General features: G+C 43.5%; 1 protein-coding gene across 2 annotated transcripts in view; it reads left to right on the forward strand.

Moving 5' to 3' along the window:
• Positions 1–17,856, forward strand: part of LOC139054215 (uncharacterized) — a 91,394-nt gene extending 73,538 nt beyond the window's left edge. For both annotated transcript variants that reach the window (XM_070530894.1, XM_070530895.1), the window contains exons 8-10: positions 5,575–5,709; positions 11,063–11,141; positions 17,121–17,856. In XM_070530894.1, the coding sequence (XP_070386995.1) occupies positions 5,575–5,709; positions 11,063–11,141; positions 17,121–17,306 (400 nt within the window). In that variant the 3' untranslated portion in view covers positions 17,307–17,856. The remainder of the gene's footprint in view (positions 1–5,574; positions 5,710–11,062; positions 11,142–17,120) is intronic.

A 17,856-nucleotide genomic window follows, 5' to 3' on the forward strand; every position in this document is an offset into this window, starting at 1 on the left:
ATACATTTCTATACCTTGTCATGTATTGCAGAGGGCTTCAGCATAGGCCCTACGTACGAATGCATACTTGGGGTACCGCCACCTGTATTTCAAAGAGTGTTTGTGAAGATGAAGGAGTGGCATTCGTTTGACAAACGCTCTCAGATTCGCTGGTTTATTTGTGAAGGTCGTGCCTTTTAACTTTACCCCTACTATCTGTTGTCTTTGACAGTGGCTGATTTTGTATCGGAGGGAAGTCCTTGGGAGCAAACACATATTGCCCCGAGGATGACAGCTGTGTACTGGCAGGGCTCTTTTGTGCAGCCTGTGCAAATGTTTGGTTGCCTCGACGAAGCTCGGCTCGTTGCTGACGCTCTTTCGTCGGGACAGTCGGATACGGCGCAGAATGCCGTTCCTCAGGATTTTCGTAGCGAGTTGCCGAGCAGGGCACTTGGGTCTGTTGCTACATGTTGACCTCCACAGTTGCAGCATAGGGGTTCTGCCGGACAGCTCTCGAGGTTGCCGTGTGGAGGGCAACCGCAGACCGAGCATCGATCTTGGTCGACTACTGGGCGCTAATTTTTTTTTGCCCGATTTTGTGACAGGTCTCACATATGCCAGCTTTAGGATGGTAAGGTATTACCAGTAGGAGAGTGCTGTATAAGTGGATTTTGCGTGGCAGTTTAGAGCTCTCAAAAGTGATAAGAGCTGCTCCGTTTTTACCCATGGGCCTGGCACTCACTACCCTGCACAAGATGCACTTGAGGTTGGCCATAAGCTGTTTGCTTGTAAGCCCATTGGCACACTAGATGACGCCGCAGATCTGGCCCGGGCGAATGGTTTCGTAAGCCTGTATTGGTGTTTCCCTTCCAGAAATTATGACAGACTGAAGTCCAAGAAGACGGTCCCTAGCATGAGTGTGCGAAACATCAACTGCAAACTGATTGCTTCGTTCAAGAGGGCGTACTTGAAAGCCTGAGTGAAAATGAATTGTCTGTAGCTCATCGGCAATGGCTCCGTGCAGCCAGTGTGCTGGCAAAGGGCCTAGTAGTCCAGGCGAGGTGAGCTTATTTATCACAGTGTGTTTAACACTGATTGGATCGGCGGATGTAGTTTTGTTCTTTCGCCGGATATATTGCCAATCATCCTCTTCAGTATGCCCATTATCAGCAAAGTGACCTAGTCTGCCTGACAAAGTAGCCATGGAAGCTGACACAGCCCTGCACTCGGAAAAGCGTATTTGCGTTGCGGCCGTTGTTAGCTACGTTGAAGCTGCTAAGTTGTCCGCCGTGCTGTTTACTCGCGAGGCGCTCATTGTGTTGAACTATATGGGGAGCGCCAAACGGCCCCCTTGATTTCATAGATGGAAAATTGCAAGATCCTACTTGAGAACAGCTCTTTCCAGGCGAGTTTTTCGTGGCAAGAACAGAAAAGGGATTGGAGACAGGTATCGTCGCTACCACTTGGCTGGATTTGTCATCCGCATCCGTCATGCTTGCATCGGCGTCAAGCAGTTTGGAAGATTCCGTCACGTTATCTGTGCCACCGCACTGAAGTGATGCTGCCATCGCATCTTGCTGCTGCTGCTTGGAAGCCATGTTGGAACCGGGGGCATGTCCAATGATTCCCACTGGTTTTCTGAACCAGTCGTCGACGTGAAAACGTTCGGAACGTTATCCTGGGGTGTAGAGGAACTGGAAGGTGACGGTCCATCCATCTTTGGCAGCCTAGCCTAAATCCTTCCGGGCCCGAAGCTTCAAAAACGTTGGAGCGATGCGAACGTGCGTCTGATTGGGACGGCTGCTCGCAACACCACCCGTCAGCACTTCGTGGACACAGGATTGCACAGACACACCACACTTCAGAGTATTCGCACCCCCGCCTTCTTAGTAAGCTTCTCAATGCATGCGCGGGGGGCAGAGAATATACAGGGGCTCCTACAAAAATCTGTTGGGGCTTCACGGTCACACCGACGACAAAAACGCAATAATCTCTAAACCTGCCTTCGACTTCTCTCGGCCGCTTGCCCGAGTGGCCGGCAATACCTGTCTTGCTCGTCGGTTGCTATTACTACAACCCTTTTGGCGCCCAGTGATCAGTGCCTGGCCAAATCGAATAATGCTGCACCGTGACACCCGGCTACGCTGAGAGTGATCTGTCCTAAAAAGAGGTGCATGACTCCAGACGAGCTGGTGAAGTATGTTCCTTGGACTTCTCATTGGACCATCCTCAGAAGATGCCAAGAAGGTGGAACTGCAAAATGTGTTATGAGGACCGCAAAGCTGAATAAAAACCAGACATTTTGTGGGAAAAGTGCAGAGTGCACCTATGCTTCACAAAATCCAGGAACTGTTTCGCCGAAGCTTGGTATGAACGATGAACTTGTCTTAGTTTCTTTTTTGTATCTGAAGAACAGCGGTGTACTGAGCATTTATTTTTTGAGACACTATTCCTGGGTTATTTATCTTTGAAATGTATATTCTGAATTTACTTTGATATTAATGTTTTGTAGATATGTCTTTTTTATTGTTTTTATCAACTGGCAGTAAAAATGGTGCTTTCTATAATTTTTTTTTACCTAATAAATGTTTTTGTTTGGCAACGTATGTTTCTGGAAAGAGCATTACATTATCTAGAATTGCTATGCTGCAATGTGTGCTGGAATATTATTTGTAGTGGTAAATAATTTTTTTCCTAGACCTATAAAAAGTGACCATTTTCTTGCAGTAATGAAATAGTTAACGACCTATGTCGCCGACTGGCTTGTTAAGCCCTTAAGCTGCAGAAGTATGACATTCGCATTCTTTCATTCCAGCTGCAAACACACGGATGCTGACCGCCTTTCTCACTCGCCAGTCTCTTCTGACAGCACTTGCCTATCTGCCCTTGAGCCCACACTTACATCACATGCTCTGCACAACATGCCGTCGGAGCAGCGCAAGGATTGCTAGATCAGTGCTCTCATCAGCATCCTTTCTGATCCATCCACCTCTTCATAATCTCACACTCTTCACCACCAGGCTACACACTTCTCCATTTGTGACAGCCTTCTTTATTGTAACTACCTTTCTAATGGTCACAAGTGGTTTTTTGTGATACCCCGCCATCTCTGTGACTTTATCTGCGACGCTTTTCATGCAGACCCACGGTGCGCGTATTCCAACATCTTCAAGACCTACGTTCTACCACGCCTCCGATTTTATTGGTGCAGCATGTATAACTACATCCGAAAGTTCATTCGCCCCTGTGTTCAGTGCCAATGCAGAAGATTACCTCCCAGACAAGTCTACCCATCGCAACCCCTTCCCTGCCCTAGTTGACCCTTTGGTGGTGTTAGTATCGATATATACGGACCGCTACCATCCACTCCAGCAGGGAACTGCTGGATTATTGTTGCAGTGGATCACTTGACCCACTATGCTGAAACAGCTGCTCTGCCGACTGACACCGCCCGTGACGTTGCCTTGTTTCTATTGCGACATTTTGTTCTGCGCCACTGTGCCCCTCGCAAACTTCTGAGCGATAGAGGCCACACCTTTCTTTCCAATGCTTTGAAAGCACTACTCGATGAATGCCGAATCATCCACCACAGAAGTACAGTGTACCATCCGCAAACTAAAGGGATGACAGAACGCTTCAACCATACTCTTGGCGATATGCTCTCAACGTACATCGCCTTTGATCATTCAAATTGGCACCACGTTCTCCCTCTTGTAACATATGCATGCAATACTGCGGTCCAAGGAACTACTGGATTTTCCCTGTACTTTCTCCTATACGGACTAGAACCATTTAATACGTTTGATACCATTCTAACATATAAACCTGACGCGTCTGAAAGTTCTCCGCTATCTGAAGCTGCTCGGCATGCTGAGGAATGCCACCAGCTTGTCCACTCTTTTTCCACCGAGAACCAATGGCAGCAGCAATCCCGTCAACCTGCCGACCGTTCTGCACCAACTTTTCCCCCTGGCTCTCTGGTCTGGCGTCGGTTACCTGCAGCAACGCCCAGCGTCTCCGCAAAACTTGTCGCAAAATACCTCGGGCCCTACTGTGTTCTGGAGCAAACATCCTTCGTCAATTACCTCTTGGAGCCCCTTATGCCATCGACTGACCTACACCATCGCAGCCGCGAACTTGTCCGTATTCTCGCATTAAATTAGTGTTGTCATTGTGGAGCTCAACAAAGCCAAATCAAGTGACCAAGCCTTACCACTGTTTTTGTTGTTTTGCTGTTTGGTTCACACTGCAGCTTTCATGGCTCCATTTACGAGCCCTAGGTTGTAGAAATGCCTGGCGGAAAGTAAGTTTCAGCCATTTGGCTTTAATGCGATGATTATCTTTGACTGAAGCTGGACACTACTAACACCATGCCTAGAAGGTGGTTGACATCGTTACAGTGCAAAAGTAAACTTTGAAAAGCCACCTGAAGTGTTTGAAGCATATATCCAACTCTGCAGCTGCTCAAGTGCAAGAAATTGCAGCTAAAAAAGAGATTTCACTATATATTCTAGTGTATTCGTACAAATAATGTTTGTTTTCTCTCCTTGAATTTCGGCTTTGGCATCCATGAAATCCTTCAATTGTGGGTCTAATGTTCTGTACGAACCCCAAGTTCACTAACTTGCAAGCTCATTTTCATTGGACATATTGACAAACTGAAGCGTAGACATATTGTTGAGGTACCCTAGGATTGTAGCATTCATAATGCTGGGGTTTTTGTCAATTTCTTACGGTAATACAGAATCCAAACCAATATTTAGTACTGCAAGCAAGGCCCGTCTCTCTGTGACCATACCTTGAAGTCTTGATGTTGAACGTAAACAAGGGATTCTTTGCTTCGAGCAAATTTATTCAAGTAAGTTACCGAAGCAGACAAAAATGGCTACAGTGAAGTCACAGAAAAAGTTGCTGTTATCTAAAAACAATGTGTTATTTGTCTTTCTCTGCTGCCCCAAGTTTGCTGCTGCCTGTGTGCTGCCACTAACAGTAAATTATCAATAATAAAGTCTGTATGTATCCCATAGAAGTTGCATTCCCAGGCACAGGGCAAACTAAAGAAAAAGAAAAAAAATGTCATGCTATTCTTTCCCCCCACCTCACGTTGTACATGGGGATTCTTACAATTTCTTAACGTTTACAGCTTGGTAGGTATGCAATAACAAAATAGGCCTCTCCAATAAAATGCTATACACATCACAGATAGTGTAGCACATTCACAAATCTATGGAAGCCATACTGCCCACTCCGGAATCTGAGGGAAGTGCAAGCATTCTAAAACATACACACACACTTGCATCGCATGTTACATTTACTTCCTTTGACATAGGCTAGTGTACTTGTATGCTACACATTCATTGGAAGCAGCCATAATTTTGAATTTCTACTCAGTCTGCAATAAAATACGTGCAAAACAATGGTACTTTTTTTTACTGCTAGACTGTTAATAATTGTGAAGCTCATCGAGTTCTAATCTTGTCTCTTATGTGAAGATATCATTGTGTTGCTTCCTGTGCTTTGTTTATCCTTGACTTGATTGGCATGGATACATACGTTCATTTGTATTTTTAATATGTCGATATATTTGCGTTTCAGGTGGAGCAGTTTAGTAAGTGGAGAAAATGGAAGTTCCAGTGATGAGTCGTCATCAAATAATGGCCAAGATTCGGATACATTCTTAATGGGGCTCAATTTGGCAGGAAGTGACCTTGTGGCATCTGTTCGACAGAGGTATGCCGTGTTTGAGTATTTCAGTTTATTATTTTCTTTGATGAGGTATGTTGTAGACTACACTTTATTTCTTAATATTCAAGGATAGAATCTTAGGCACTAAAATGATTTAGGCACCAGAACTAAGTGTATAAAACTGCAAAAAGTGCTAAATAGGCACAAATAATTTTGTCAAATGCGAGCTATAACTCTTGGGTAGTAACATGCATATTTCTGCTACCAAAAAAAAAAGAAAATTGCATAAGTATGATTTGTGTTAGAAAAGCAAACACCCTATTTATTCATCAACCTGATCTCGCATTGCTGGGAACCAGAATGACTAGGGAAGTGTCTGTCAAAGGGACACTAAAGGTAAATAGTCAAGCTAAAGTCATAGATTAATGCTCGAGAATGTCTAAGGCATCAATATTATCGCAAGCAAAGTTTTAGTAATCGAGAAATTGAGGTAAATGCAGCACATGATTAGCAACTCACCAGGGTCATTCAAGTACTAGCCCAATGACATAGGCACTCCACATTATAATTCTGTCTCTAGTGCTCAACTTCTCATAATAAAAATCGATTGCATTGCATTATAAGACAGAAAAAAATTTTCTTGTCCAGTTCTATATTTTGTTTAGAAAAAAAAAACTCGGTGTTCTGTACGAACCCCAAGTTCACTAACTCGCAAGCTCATTTTCATTGGACATATTGACAAACTGAAGCGTGGACATATTGTTGCATCGTTGTGGCCCTTCACAACGATGCAGGTGGTCGAAAGGTTTTGTTTTCACACGGCTGTATGCCTCCTGTGCTTTTGTGTTTCAGTAGTTTCGTTATTGTGCTTGGGACGTATTCCTGGATGATTGCTTTCAGCAATATCACTTTCAGTGCATGCTTATATTGGCTGGTTGAGCATTGCTTCACGCCGAAGTGATAGTATCGCCAAAAGTGATCTTCCAAGAATACGTCTCCTGGTTTTACTGGCTTGTGAAACTCGTACAAACTGTAAGTAACAGAGAATTTCACGTCCATGTGATGTCACGGGATGCCCGAATGGTCTACGCCACTTGAGCAAAGGCAACTGCAGTGGCGAATCCAACGCTCTGTCTTGGCTCACTTTCTTCATGGCCACACGGTTGCGTTTTGCATTAATAACCGTACCGCCATCTGTCAGGCAATGTTTTACTCACTGACAGCAGTAAAGGGCAATGATAGCATTTGCAACGTCGGCACACCCCAGTCGGGGGCAGGCAATTTGAATTGTGCTAAAGGTATGCGGACTCTTCAAACACAATTTTCTGTAAGTCTTTTCTTGGCACGAAACAAGTGCTGCGACGTTTCTGGAATGGTATTTTAACAGTCCACGTTGACTTAATACAGTTAAACCTTGATAGAATGAACTTCAATAGAATGAAATTCTTGATATAACAAAGTATTTAACTTTTCATGACCTCTTGTTCATAGAGCACCATGTATTTAGAACCTCAATATAACGAACTGTGTTTGCATGAGATTTCAATATAATGAAATTTTGCTTCCGACGCAAAGGGATGCTGAGACAATAGAAACTTCCAGGCATGCAGATGGTCAAATGATTGAATTACAAGCAGCTGCTTGCAAACGCACCTCTCAAATCACGAGCAGTGCAACAAGAGCGACCACCGAAATGGAGTCGCATCACATTGCATATAAAGTCCAAGGGCAATAAGATCCTATTGCGCCCCGCGTATTTTGTGCTTTAGGTGTGAGAGAAAGTGCGAGGGTGAGACAAAAAAGATGGTGGCTTTATGAGTGCTGCCTTCCCGCACGAGCAGAGGGAAAGGGGGGGAGCAAGCTTGCGATAACACGATCAAGCGCGCTCGAGAAAATGTTGGGGGTAAGTTGACATGCGCCTCCATTTCTGACGCGTCTTGGCCATAGCTGACCATGGCTGTAAGTGCGGCTGAGCGCATACACAGCTGCACACCCTGCTTTAGAAGTAACCTGCCACATGTGCAAAGAGCGGGCATGCCGACAGGGCGTGGCACTTTGTAAGCTGTGAAGGTATCGTCGACGTACATGGCATGAAACCGTATCATTCATTGCCAACTCCTAAATTTATCAGGATGAATTGCTTTCTCATTCAGATTTGCTTTTTTCAATTGCACGATAATTCGGAAAATTCTGTGGCCCCTTTCCGTGTAAGAAACATCGATCAGTGACTACACTTATTTGCATAAAATGTCGAATTTCAATACAACGAAATTTCGATATAGTGAAGCAAATTGCCGATTTTACTGACCTTGGTATGTCTAGGTTTAGCTGTATTTCCCTTTAGTGTCCCTTTAAACTAGTTTAGCCAAAAAGGTCTGTATGTTGGTATATGTTATGTAGAGTGTGTTTTGGTATTTTGTGTTTAATAGCCAAGTGAACATGAACCACACTCATCAAAATGCTGGTTATTTGTGGAATGTTATTTGTATTAAGAAAATTACAGTGAAAAGTGCAATCTTATGCTTAGTTAGCATATAGACAACTGGTGTCAACGGTGAATGGTGAACCACCTAATACAGCTATTCATGCCTCTGCTGTTTGAGAAGACAGAATGCAGACAAGTTCTATTTGATCATACAGCTTAATAAATGACGAAGTGTATGCACCAGCCTTGAGTTGTGGAGTGAAAGACCATTGTAAACGTAATTCATCAATAAATCATTGTTAAAGCTATGAAACAAACAGAATAGAATCAAATCCGTCAGATTACTGCTGGAGAAAACAATCACAATTGTTGCATGATGAGAGTTCATCAGTACTAAGAAAAATGAGCGGTGCCAGACATTTATTTATTTACTCATTTATTGTTTGTACAAGTCAAAAGCAATGCTGCATGGCAAAAAAGGCATTTTGAGCCAAGCACAGCCAGATAAAGGCATTTTTAGGCAGGTTAGCATATGCATTTATAGGCATTGGTATATACCGGCACTCTCAAGTTCTGCTTAATGGCTTATTATCACTAATTTTTGCTTAACAGTGACAGAGGGAGGAGCTAGGATGCACAGAAAAAGAAAGGAATTTGTCTGTGATTGCTTCTAATCATTTCCGTAGTTACTATACCTGTGGCATAAATGTGTGTGTGGCTGCGCGTGCGCGCACACCTTTTTTTTTTTTAAGATGGTGCATAATATGAGATAATATGAGACGAACAAATTGGTGCAAAGCGCTACCTGAGTAATTTACGTAGCCCTGGCATAGGCACAATACTTTCTGCTGAGATAAACCAAATGGATTGGCAGTGATACTGTATTTGCCCAAATCTAGTGTGGAACTTTGTGTGTGTGTGTGTGTGTGTGTGTGTGTGTGTGCGCGCGCGCATGCGTGTGCGCGTGCGTGCGTGCGTGAAAGTAAGTCTGAAAATTGCCCCTGGGCACATTACGATCGGATACGAAACCAAAACCGCATTCAAGGCGTCGGCAATAGCCCACCATCAGAGCCATCAGACGCAGCGTCATTGCCGTTACAAGATGGCGACAGAGCACGTTTTTGTGAAAGTTGCTGTGGGTTCATTTTGTGCTCGACTACAATCAGTTTTGCGAGATTTTGTGTAACTTGGCACTGGATGTGTCAACATATATGGCTGTCATTGTTTCCGGCACCTTGCCATGCTCGCTATCTGCACGTAGCGCCAGGAACACTGTTGACCGCATACTTCTACAATTCCGATGTAGAGTCATGTAAACTCATGCAAAAGTGATAGTAGTATCTCTAAAAGTGATCACTAGAGATACCGCCACCGCATGCTTATTACCTGTGGCCAACGGCGCAAATGGCAACGATGGTGTGCCGCTTGCATAATGAAGGCTCATTAAAAGAAAATCCACTCTGTGAAGGTAAATTTTCATTTATAAATCTGGGGCATATTATATTCAGGTGCGTTCTTACTTTCCTAATTTAAACTGGCAAAATTTGGGTGTGCATTAGATTCGGGGGCATTTCAGAATAAGATTAATATACGTAGTTAATAAATTCTTCTGCAATTAGATTTTCTATATATATATAATGTTAGTACTTGTCAGAATATATTGTTATCAGTATTCTTCAAACGTCAGTGAACCACATAGTTTGGGGCAAAAGGTACTTCAGGAGACTATTATGGCTTCCTGCTAGAATTGGCATGTGGTGTATATGCAGTTATTCAGATATTTTTCTTTTTGAACAGATATATATGTGTAATCTGTTAAAGAGCCCCTCACCAGGTCACATAGCAAAATTCGGTTATATGCTAGAAGTTGTTACATGCCCTCTAGGGAGCGTTCTACTGCAATAATATTTAAAATAGGTTCATTAATAGCCGAGATATAGATATTTCAGTAGTGCGAACCCATGATTTCAAGAGGCGAGTTGTCCCTGTCTAGTCTCGGCAAGCTAAATTCCTTCCCTGTGTTTTCCCATACTGGAGCCCGAGGATTGCGTGACGCATATGTCAGGGGCCCCACCTTCTTATTCTTCTTCTTTCTCTCTCTCTCCCTCTTGCTGTGCGGCACGCTTCCGCTGACGGTTTCTGGTGCAAGCTGTTGCATTTGTCTCGTTTCGTGCAGCGCACAATATTGGGCGCTGTACACGAGAACACCTGACTAGCGGTATAAGTCAGTGCTGCACAAACACTGAGGCAGATACTAGCAGATCACAGAGCATGATCGCGTGCTGGAGCACGGTAGTGACATAGTTTCGCTCTCCATGCGTGCGACTGCACAACATTGGAACAAGCAGACGAAACTGAAGTACATCTCTCGCTACAGTACAAAATGTACTGCAGTTTCATCTGCTTGTTACAGTACGAAGTAAAACAAAGACATGCACACATTCGATTTGTAGGTTTTTACTTCTTCTCTTAACTTTAATTGGTCTATTAAAGCAACAGATCAAACAAATACGTAACTGCTGTTGCCTTGAATAATTCTCACAGTTATGTGCCACTATGAGCGATGTCACAGCACTGCCATGTACGTAGGCACACTTGTGCAGTATAAGTAGACTCTCCAGCTGGGAGCGCGGCACCCCTGAGGAGAAGGGCAAACAGCATTTGATTTGAAATTCAGCTCTTTCCACGGCACGCAGAGATGTAATACTTAGCAGACACGATCGTGAGTGCGCATTGTATGCACTGTGCTTGTCAGCACAAAATGGCCAGACCTGGTGAGAGGCCCTTAAATTTTATGAAATATCACAGCTTTTTCCTCAGCCACTTTATTCCATAGCAAATCCTGCTAGCTAAACTGCTACAAAGATTCATTTTGCCTTCTACAATACCTGTTACAGATTCATCATTGTTGTTCTTGTGAATGATTCCTTAACCTTTTGAAATGTGTAATTGCTGCCATGTCACATTCTTCAGGAGACACAGCAGTAGCGATGGACCCCCTGAAGGTTTGCACAATGTGCTTGACAGTTTATCAAACACAGACGGTGGACTGGTGAGTCCTGCTTATTTTTGTGTGCATTTCCTCAGCATTTGGTTATGTGTGCGAAATACAGCACTGGTCACTTAATGGACTTTCCCTGAGCTGGCAGATCTGCAGTGTAATTGTGATTATAGTGTGCATGTTTTGACAGCATAGGTACCCGCACAGGGTTTTCTGAAGAATAGATATATTAGCATAAAAATCCAAAGACACCTAAGCACTTATGAGGTATGAATGCAAAAGCATTAATGTCCAATTGAACGCCACTGAGCGGTCCGAGTTTTGCGCAGCCTTCAGTGCCAACGCTGCATGCCATCGATGTCCTACGTGACGAGAGACCAAGGAAGCAGCAGCAGCCACTAAAGTCAGCAGGCACATGCAACAGCTAAGCCCAGTGAAATTGAGAGAGAGAGATATGTACTGTGCACCGACTTCAAAATGCAAAAGCAAGCACAAGTTGTGGGCCCACTCTATGTATTTCCGTAGTAAATCGCCCCAAAAGGGGGCTTCATGACATGACATGTTAGCCTGCAGTAATAGACCCACTTCAAGTTCAAGCACTGATCCCAAAGGCCTGGCTGGCCCTTGCCCAGGGTGTCTACCAACCGGGAAAACCGGGAATTCTCAGGGATTTTCAGTAGTGTGGAAATACTAGGGGAAAACTCGGGGAAGATTGCTTCTATCAGGGAAAATTAGCTGTAATTTTATTGAAAGGGAACGAAAGTCGCGATAATGCTGGCTCTAGTAACAGAGAGGAATCGCAACAAATTGTCTTTGACGGCTTGTCATCGGCTAGAGAAGTTGCCAGTGTACAGTCAATGACCGACTTTCCGGATGGTTGATGCTTCACGGCGCCACCACTTACCCCATAGAATAAATATATAAGAACGTCTCTGATAATGTATCTTAAATTTCGGATGCAGGAACTGTTCACCATCCAATTTTTCAGACCTTTTGCCGTGACCGCAGCTCCCAAACAACATTAATCAAAGCCACCACCACTGCCGTTTTGATTACCTCGCCGCCTCGAACCGGCGCTCTCGCCGGTTCGAGACGGCGTAGAGACAAAGTTAATTAAGGCACAGTTACTTAAAGTAGTGTCAATTAAGGTACTCAAACCCATGACCTTTGGTGGGAGAAAACAAGTAATAAGAAGTAACAACACATTTGATGAGAATGTGAAGTAATTTAATGAATGCCTCTTGAGTGTGCAGGCTTTTGCCTTCACCCTCTTTGGCGTATGCTAAAGTGACTGCCATTTCTTCCTTTTTTTTTTGTTTTTCGTTTCTTGTTTGCAAGTTCAACCCGAGTCTCCTTCTCCATTTTCACAATGCCCTCATTGCTCTCCGCTCGGCCAGCGCACTTCGTTAAAACCTTGCTGCCTCGCTTGTCTGTGGGACTTTCTGGCAGCCACATTATTTATTTACTTACTTACTTATTTATTTATTTCGTTTGTTTGTTTGTTTGTTTGTTTTAATGCCTTCAGGGCCCATAGGGTGTTACAGATGGGAGTGGTAACAATAAATAGAGAAAAGAAAGCAAAGCAAATATTAGGTAACATATTCAAGCGCATTTTTAAAGTCACTGGGGTCTGTAATAGATACAATGGAGCTGGGCAAGTGGTTCCAGTCATTACAAGTATGAGGAATGAAAGAATGAAAGCGGTGGTTAGTGTGACTATGAGGAACAAACACTTTATAATGATGGTCAATACGAGATTATTTGAATGAAGGTGGGAAAGTAATTCTTGCGTAAGACGAGTGTTATGGTTGTAAATCTTAAGAAATGAGGAGAGATGTGCTATTTTCCTGCGTAAGGAAAGGGACAGAAGCCGTAACGCTGTTTTCATAGATGAAACACTGGAAAGATGGGAGTAGTTGGGAAAAAAAAAGTTTTTAGTAGTTGGAAAAAATGAAACATGCGCTACGATTCTGTACAGTGTCAAAGTGTACGACAAGACTCAGTAAATGGATCCCACACTGCTGATGCATATTCTAGTTTGGAACAAACAAAAGTTTTATAAAGAAGGAGTTTTAGAGAAGAAGGAGCCATTGAAAAATTACGGCACAGGTACCCAAGCATGCAGTTAGCATTACTGACAATATAATTAATGTGTGGTTGCCAGGATTGGTTAGAATTAATGTGGACCCCTAGGTATTTGTAAGCAGTCATTTCTTCGAGAGGGGAACCATTTATGTTATACTTACAAGCATTAGTGGAAAGTTTACGAGAAATTTTTATTAGTTTGCTCTTTGTCGCATTGAGTTGCATTTTCCATGTGTTATACCAATCAGAAATATTGTCAAGGTCAGTCTGTATTAATGATGTCGTTATCAGAGCAAATCACGCGATATACAACACAGTTGTCTGGAAAATGCCTAATAGAGGAGTTAATACAATCAGATAAATCGTTTATGTAAACTATAAAAAGAAGGGGCCCAAGGACAGAACCTTCGGGCACTCCTGAAAAGGCAGGACAGGGAGAATAATTGTAGCCATTAGCAGTTACGAATTGCTGTCGGTTTAACAAAAAGTTTTTATAAAGTTTAACAAAAAGTCTGTAGGTCAAACGCATGTTTGAATGGCTTTTCTTTTTTCCTTTTTTTGGCAAGGTTGGGGATAATATAAATCTGCATGATATCATTTTCACTTGTGCTTCACCAGCAGGCCTGACACATAGGGTTCCTGCCAAGGGAAGCAAAGTGACTCGGCGCGAAGCACGGGGGTGGAGGCTTAGGTAGATGCCACTTTAGCAGTTGCAGACCAATGAATAATGGCACGTTGTTACTGCGCATTTGTTGTTTTGTATGCTTCTCCATTACTGACTCTGTGTCGGCCACTGTGATCCCGTTCGAATGAAAGTTAAGCACCGGTTCTCACATAGTGCATATTGCCATCGGCTTGGGGAGAATGGAGCAATGAATGCACTCCTCCATAGTGACTAGGTGGCATCCCCAAATATCTCTCTCACACGTGCTCACCAGTGTCGGGCAAAGGCAGTGCAGCTTTCGCATGTGTGTGCCATTGACAAAATGGAAATACGCGTGGCTGATGCTCAGCTCTAAAGGCCATATTGCCGAGACCAGCAAGACCTTTGCAAATCGTGGCATGTATTCTGCAGTAGCTTCCACTTTCAGCCACCTAGAATGCTTTGTTCATGTACCCAGAATCCACTCAAGTCCTGCTAATTGTAAAATACAAAATCAGGTGACATGTTGAAAGAACTATGGGGCAGCATTTCGTTCTTTAGATTGATGTTACACACAAATTAAGCAGATTTTTTAAAAACTAGCTACCAGAAAATGTCATGTTGTTTGTTGCCATTGCAAAGGCACAAGCTTTGTAAAGTCTTTGCTAACGTGCTTTGCTGCTGCATTTGAAAATGATGTGGTAGAATACGCTGAAGTGAACAGGAGCATCGAGGCACTCAACTGTTTTAGGGTTTGTACTTGCAGAAACTAAATTGGTGCAACTGTCAGCTTTGACTGAAAACTGCTGCACGGTTGATAGTGAACACCGAGGGAGGCATTTCTTCGTGGGTATCGTGCACGAGTTCTTCCAATAACTGCATATTCGATTCATTGCAACAGTGGTTCAATTCATGTGTAAGCACGCAGCAGCAGGAGTTGCTTCACAAAGCAAAAAGGCTTGCTATTGCCGGAGGGGTTGCTATCACTTTGTAATAATACTGTGGCAGAAGAATGACTGTGCATCTAATTTTTTCAGGTTTTGAAGGGCCAGCCCACTTAAACTACTGTTATAACGGCCACTTTATGTGGAACTATCAAATTCATGAGTGGGTTCGACTGTATTATGCTTGGGAGCATGTCAAGTGGCAAGACCTGGGAAAGACACTGCGCACTGCCTGATCTTGAAAACCATAGTCTGCATGTATATGTGCATGCATGTGGGCTTTTACTGTGGTAGCAAATATATGGACACTAGGTGGATTTCCATGGTCGTCGTTGCCATGAGGTTCCGTATGAAGTCCAGCATTAATAAAATTGCGTTCGCATGCTGTATGCTGTAGGTGCAAAGAAAAACATGTGAGGTTGAGCTGAGAAGGATGGTGGCTTGGTGCGACATCTTCTTGTGTGCCACACTTGGAGGAGGGGGTAGGGGGGTGCAGGAAGGGGGGCGGCATATCGCGCATCTCCACTTCTCTCCGGCTACGCATGGTGCAGCTGAGTCTTGGAAGTGATCTATGGTGGGTTCGAAGGCTAGTCAACCCAAGATAGCTGACGGCTTCACGTGCGCTGTTTTCTCGCGCGCCTAGTTCACGTTGAAGTGAGACGCAGCACCAAGAGGAATTCGCTCGCTACTGCTGCTCTTCATCACAGCAGTGTTCTGACAGCAAGTGTCCGCAGTCACCATGTGTTTATGTTTGCCTGTGTGTGCATGACACCGTCCTTGCTAATTTAGTTAGTAGGCGAATGTTTGCCACAGTTTATACAGCTGCTAATACTATTAACATTATTAATAAGAGGAAATGAGACATCCACCCAAACGTAGCTAAGTGCTACAAAGAAAACCCATACGGGTTCCTCGAAAGAAAAGCCTCGTAGTTGAAGAAAAATTCGGCCTGGTCCGAGACTTGAACCTGGGACCACCACCTTTCCAGGGCAGCCGCTTTACCACCTGAGCTAACCAGGCAGCTAACAGATGGCAGGTCAAATTCGAATTTGTCAACAACACAAGGCAAAGGCAAGAGTTTGATGTAATAGTTTCCCCTAATTTCCACTTATGAATTACTTCTCTCCACCTTGCGGGTTTCCGCAGAACTATTACGTGAAACTATTAACGTTACTTTGTATAACTAATAATTTGCTATCGCAATCAATGCTTTGCCTTTCGTGCGTAACTGCAAATTTCTTAAGGGTAATGCTGCCGTGAACATGCGAGCCAAATATTATTCTTCTGCATGCAGCAGAGAGCCCACAATCTCACATGAGAGGTCACTCACACTCTCCTGCTTTTGGGGTCTCCTCTATTTTGCTACCCTCAATGACATCAGTCATTCGGCGATAGCTCATGACCATGAGTTGAGCATGCATCCACAGTCGTCAATCTTTAAGCTAACAGGGAATCAGTCAGCGGTTGTTAACCTGTCTCGCCTATCCTGCATCGCTCCTTTATCATTCTCAGGAAAATTATCAGACGCCAACCTTAAAGGATTACCATAAGTGCACTGCAGAAAGGAAAAAAGTATGAAAGGAGCGATAGGCAGGCATGCCAGTTGAGTAGAAATTTTCGGTTGAGGTGTAATGGGGAAAGTAAATGTTGTGCTTTTTATGGTTCCATTATTATAGATTCTTCTCAAATTTTTTTAGAATGTTTTCATTGAAAGGCTTCGCACTCACTCCAGTATGTTCTCATGTTTGAAGGAAAGGTGTTGCAGGGCCCCTGTAAGCATACAGCTGGTATCCTTCTTCAACTTCACATTACGTTCCACTTGGTGCAGGTATTAAGATTCCATTTTAAAGAAAATGTTAAAATGAAGTATAACATTTTTTTTAATGAAATCTTAATACCTGCACCAAGTGGAATGTAATGTGAAATTGAAGAAGGATACACTAGCACATACAAACTGTTTTTGTGTTTGTATGTGATCCTGTGTCTTGGATGTGTTACATTCTACTTTATCGTAGCAGTCACTAGTGATGCATATTCCTTGGCAGAGGGTTTGGAAAGGGCAACTGCAGTGACTGTTTCTGAAGAGACTGTGCACAGTAGCATGCACCAGTCATCATGGTTGTGCACTTTTGCGGGCGTCATGGTAAATTTATGCTAAGCTCACGGGCCACTCAGCCTTTTAAGGAGCATATTTCTCCCTTCTTCAAATCATACAGGCACTTATTACTTGTCTCACTGGCAAGGCAAACATAAGTGGCTACATGGGGTAACGTACAGCAGAATGTATTTAGTTTCAGTGGTATTCATATTTGTCTATCTGACTTAATATCATGTGGTGCCATATTTGCTTTTTTGCAGCTGGATACAAGAGCTGTGAAGACCTCCACGTGGCCTCTGAAGCAGTCCAGCTCTTTTCCTGTCAACTTACCCCTCTCGCATTCTGTGGGTGATGCCACCAATGATGGAGGTTGCCTTGATGATGCTGCTGGGGCTGGTTTCTCAGGCAGTGTCAACTCTTATTTTCTGTTTGGGCACGGCTCGTGACAATATCGCTTGCATCTCACATTCTAGTGAGTGTACCCAGCTTTCTCTTAGCAAAGCTGTGTAACATTTTCGCTGTGTAACATTTTTGGTGCAGTGGTGCCAGTAACAGGGATTCACGTTCTGCCGCTGCTTGGCTAACAAGTGTTCTGCACTATTGTGTGAACGAACTGTATTGAGCACAAGTGCAAATCATCTCTGGACATACATTTGGCTTTTCAGGAACTACTGTGCTGTGCAGGCATGGCACTTTGTATGTGTGCTTCTGGAATGTTTCACTCATGACACATGCTACCTGCAGCACCAAGAACATATGCATAGCCATGATTTTATACTGGATATTTTTGTTGTTCATTTATGCTTAGGATTCAAAGCATTGTGTTTTCAGATTATCAAGGGCATTGCAACTTTACCATCATGCCAACCATCCAAGAGAGCTTCCAGGCTGTCACCAACATAGCAAATTGCCTTCCAGTTGCAACAGTTTTTTGCTTTTTGACATTATTTTGCTTAGAAATCTGCACAGCATTTTATTAAAGCTGTAAGAGCTTTT

The sequence above is a fragment of the Dermacentor albipictus genome, chromosome 1, assembly GCF_038994185.2.
Source record: "Dermacentor albipictus isolate Rhodes 1998 colony chromosome 1, USDA_Dalb.pri_finalv2, whole genome shotgun sequence".
Lineage (NCBI taxonomy): Eukaryota > Metazoa > Arthropoda > Arachnida > Ixodida > Ixodidae > Dermacentor > Dermacentor albipictus.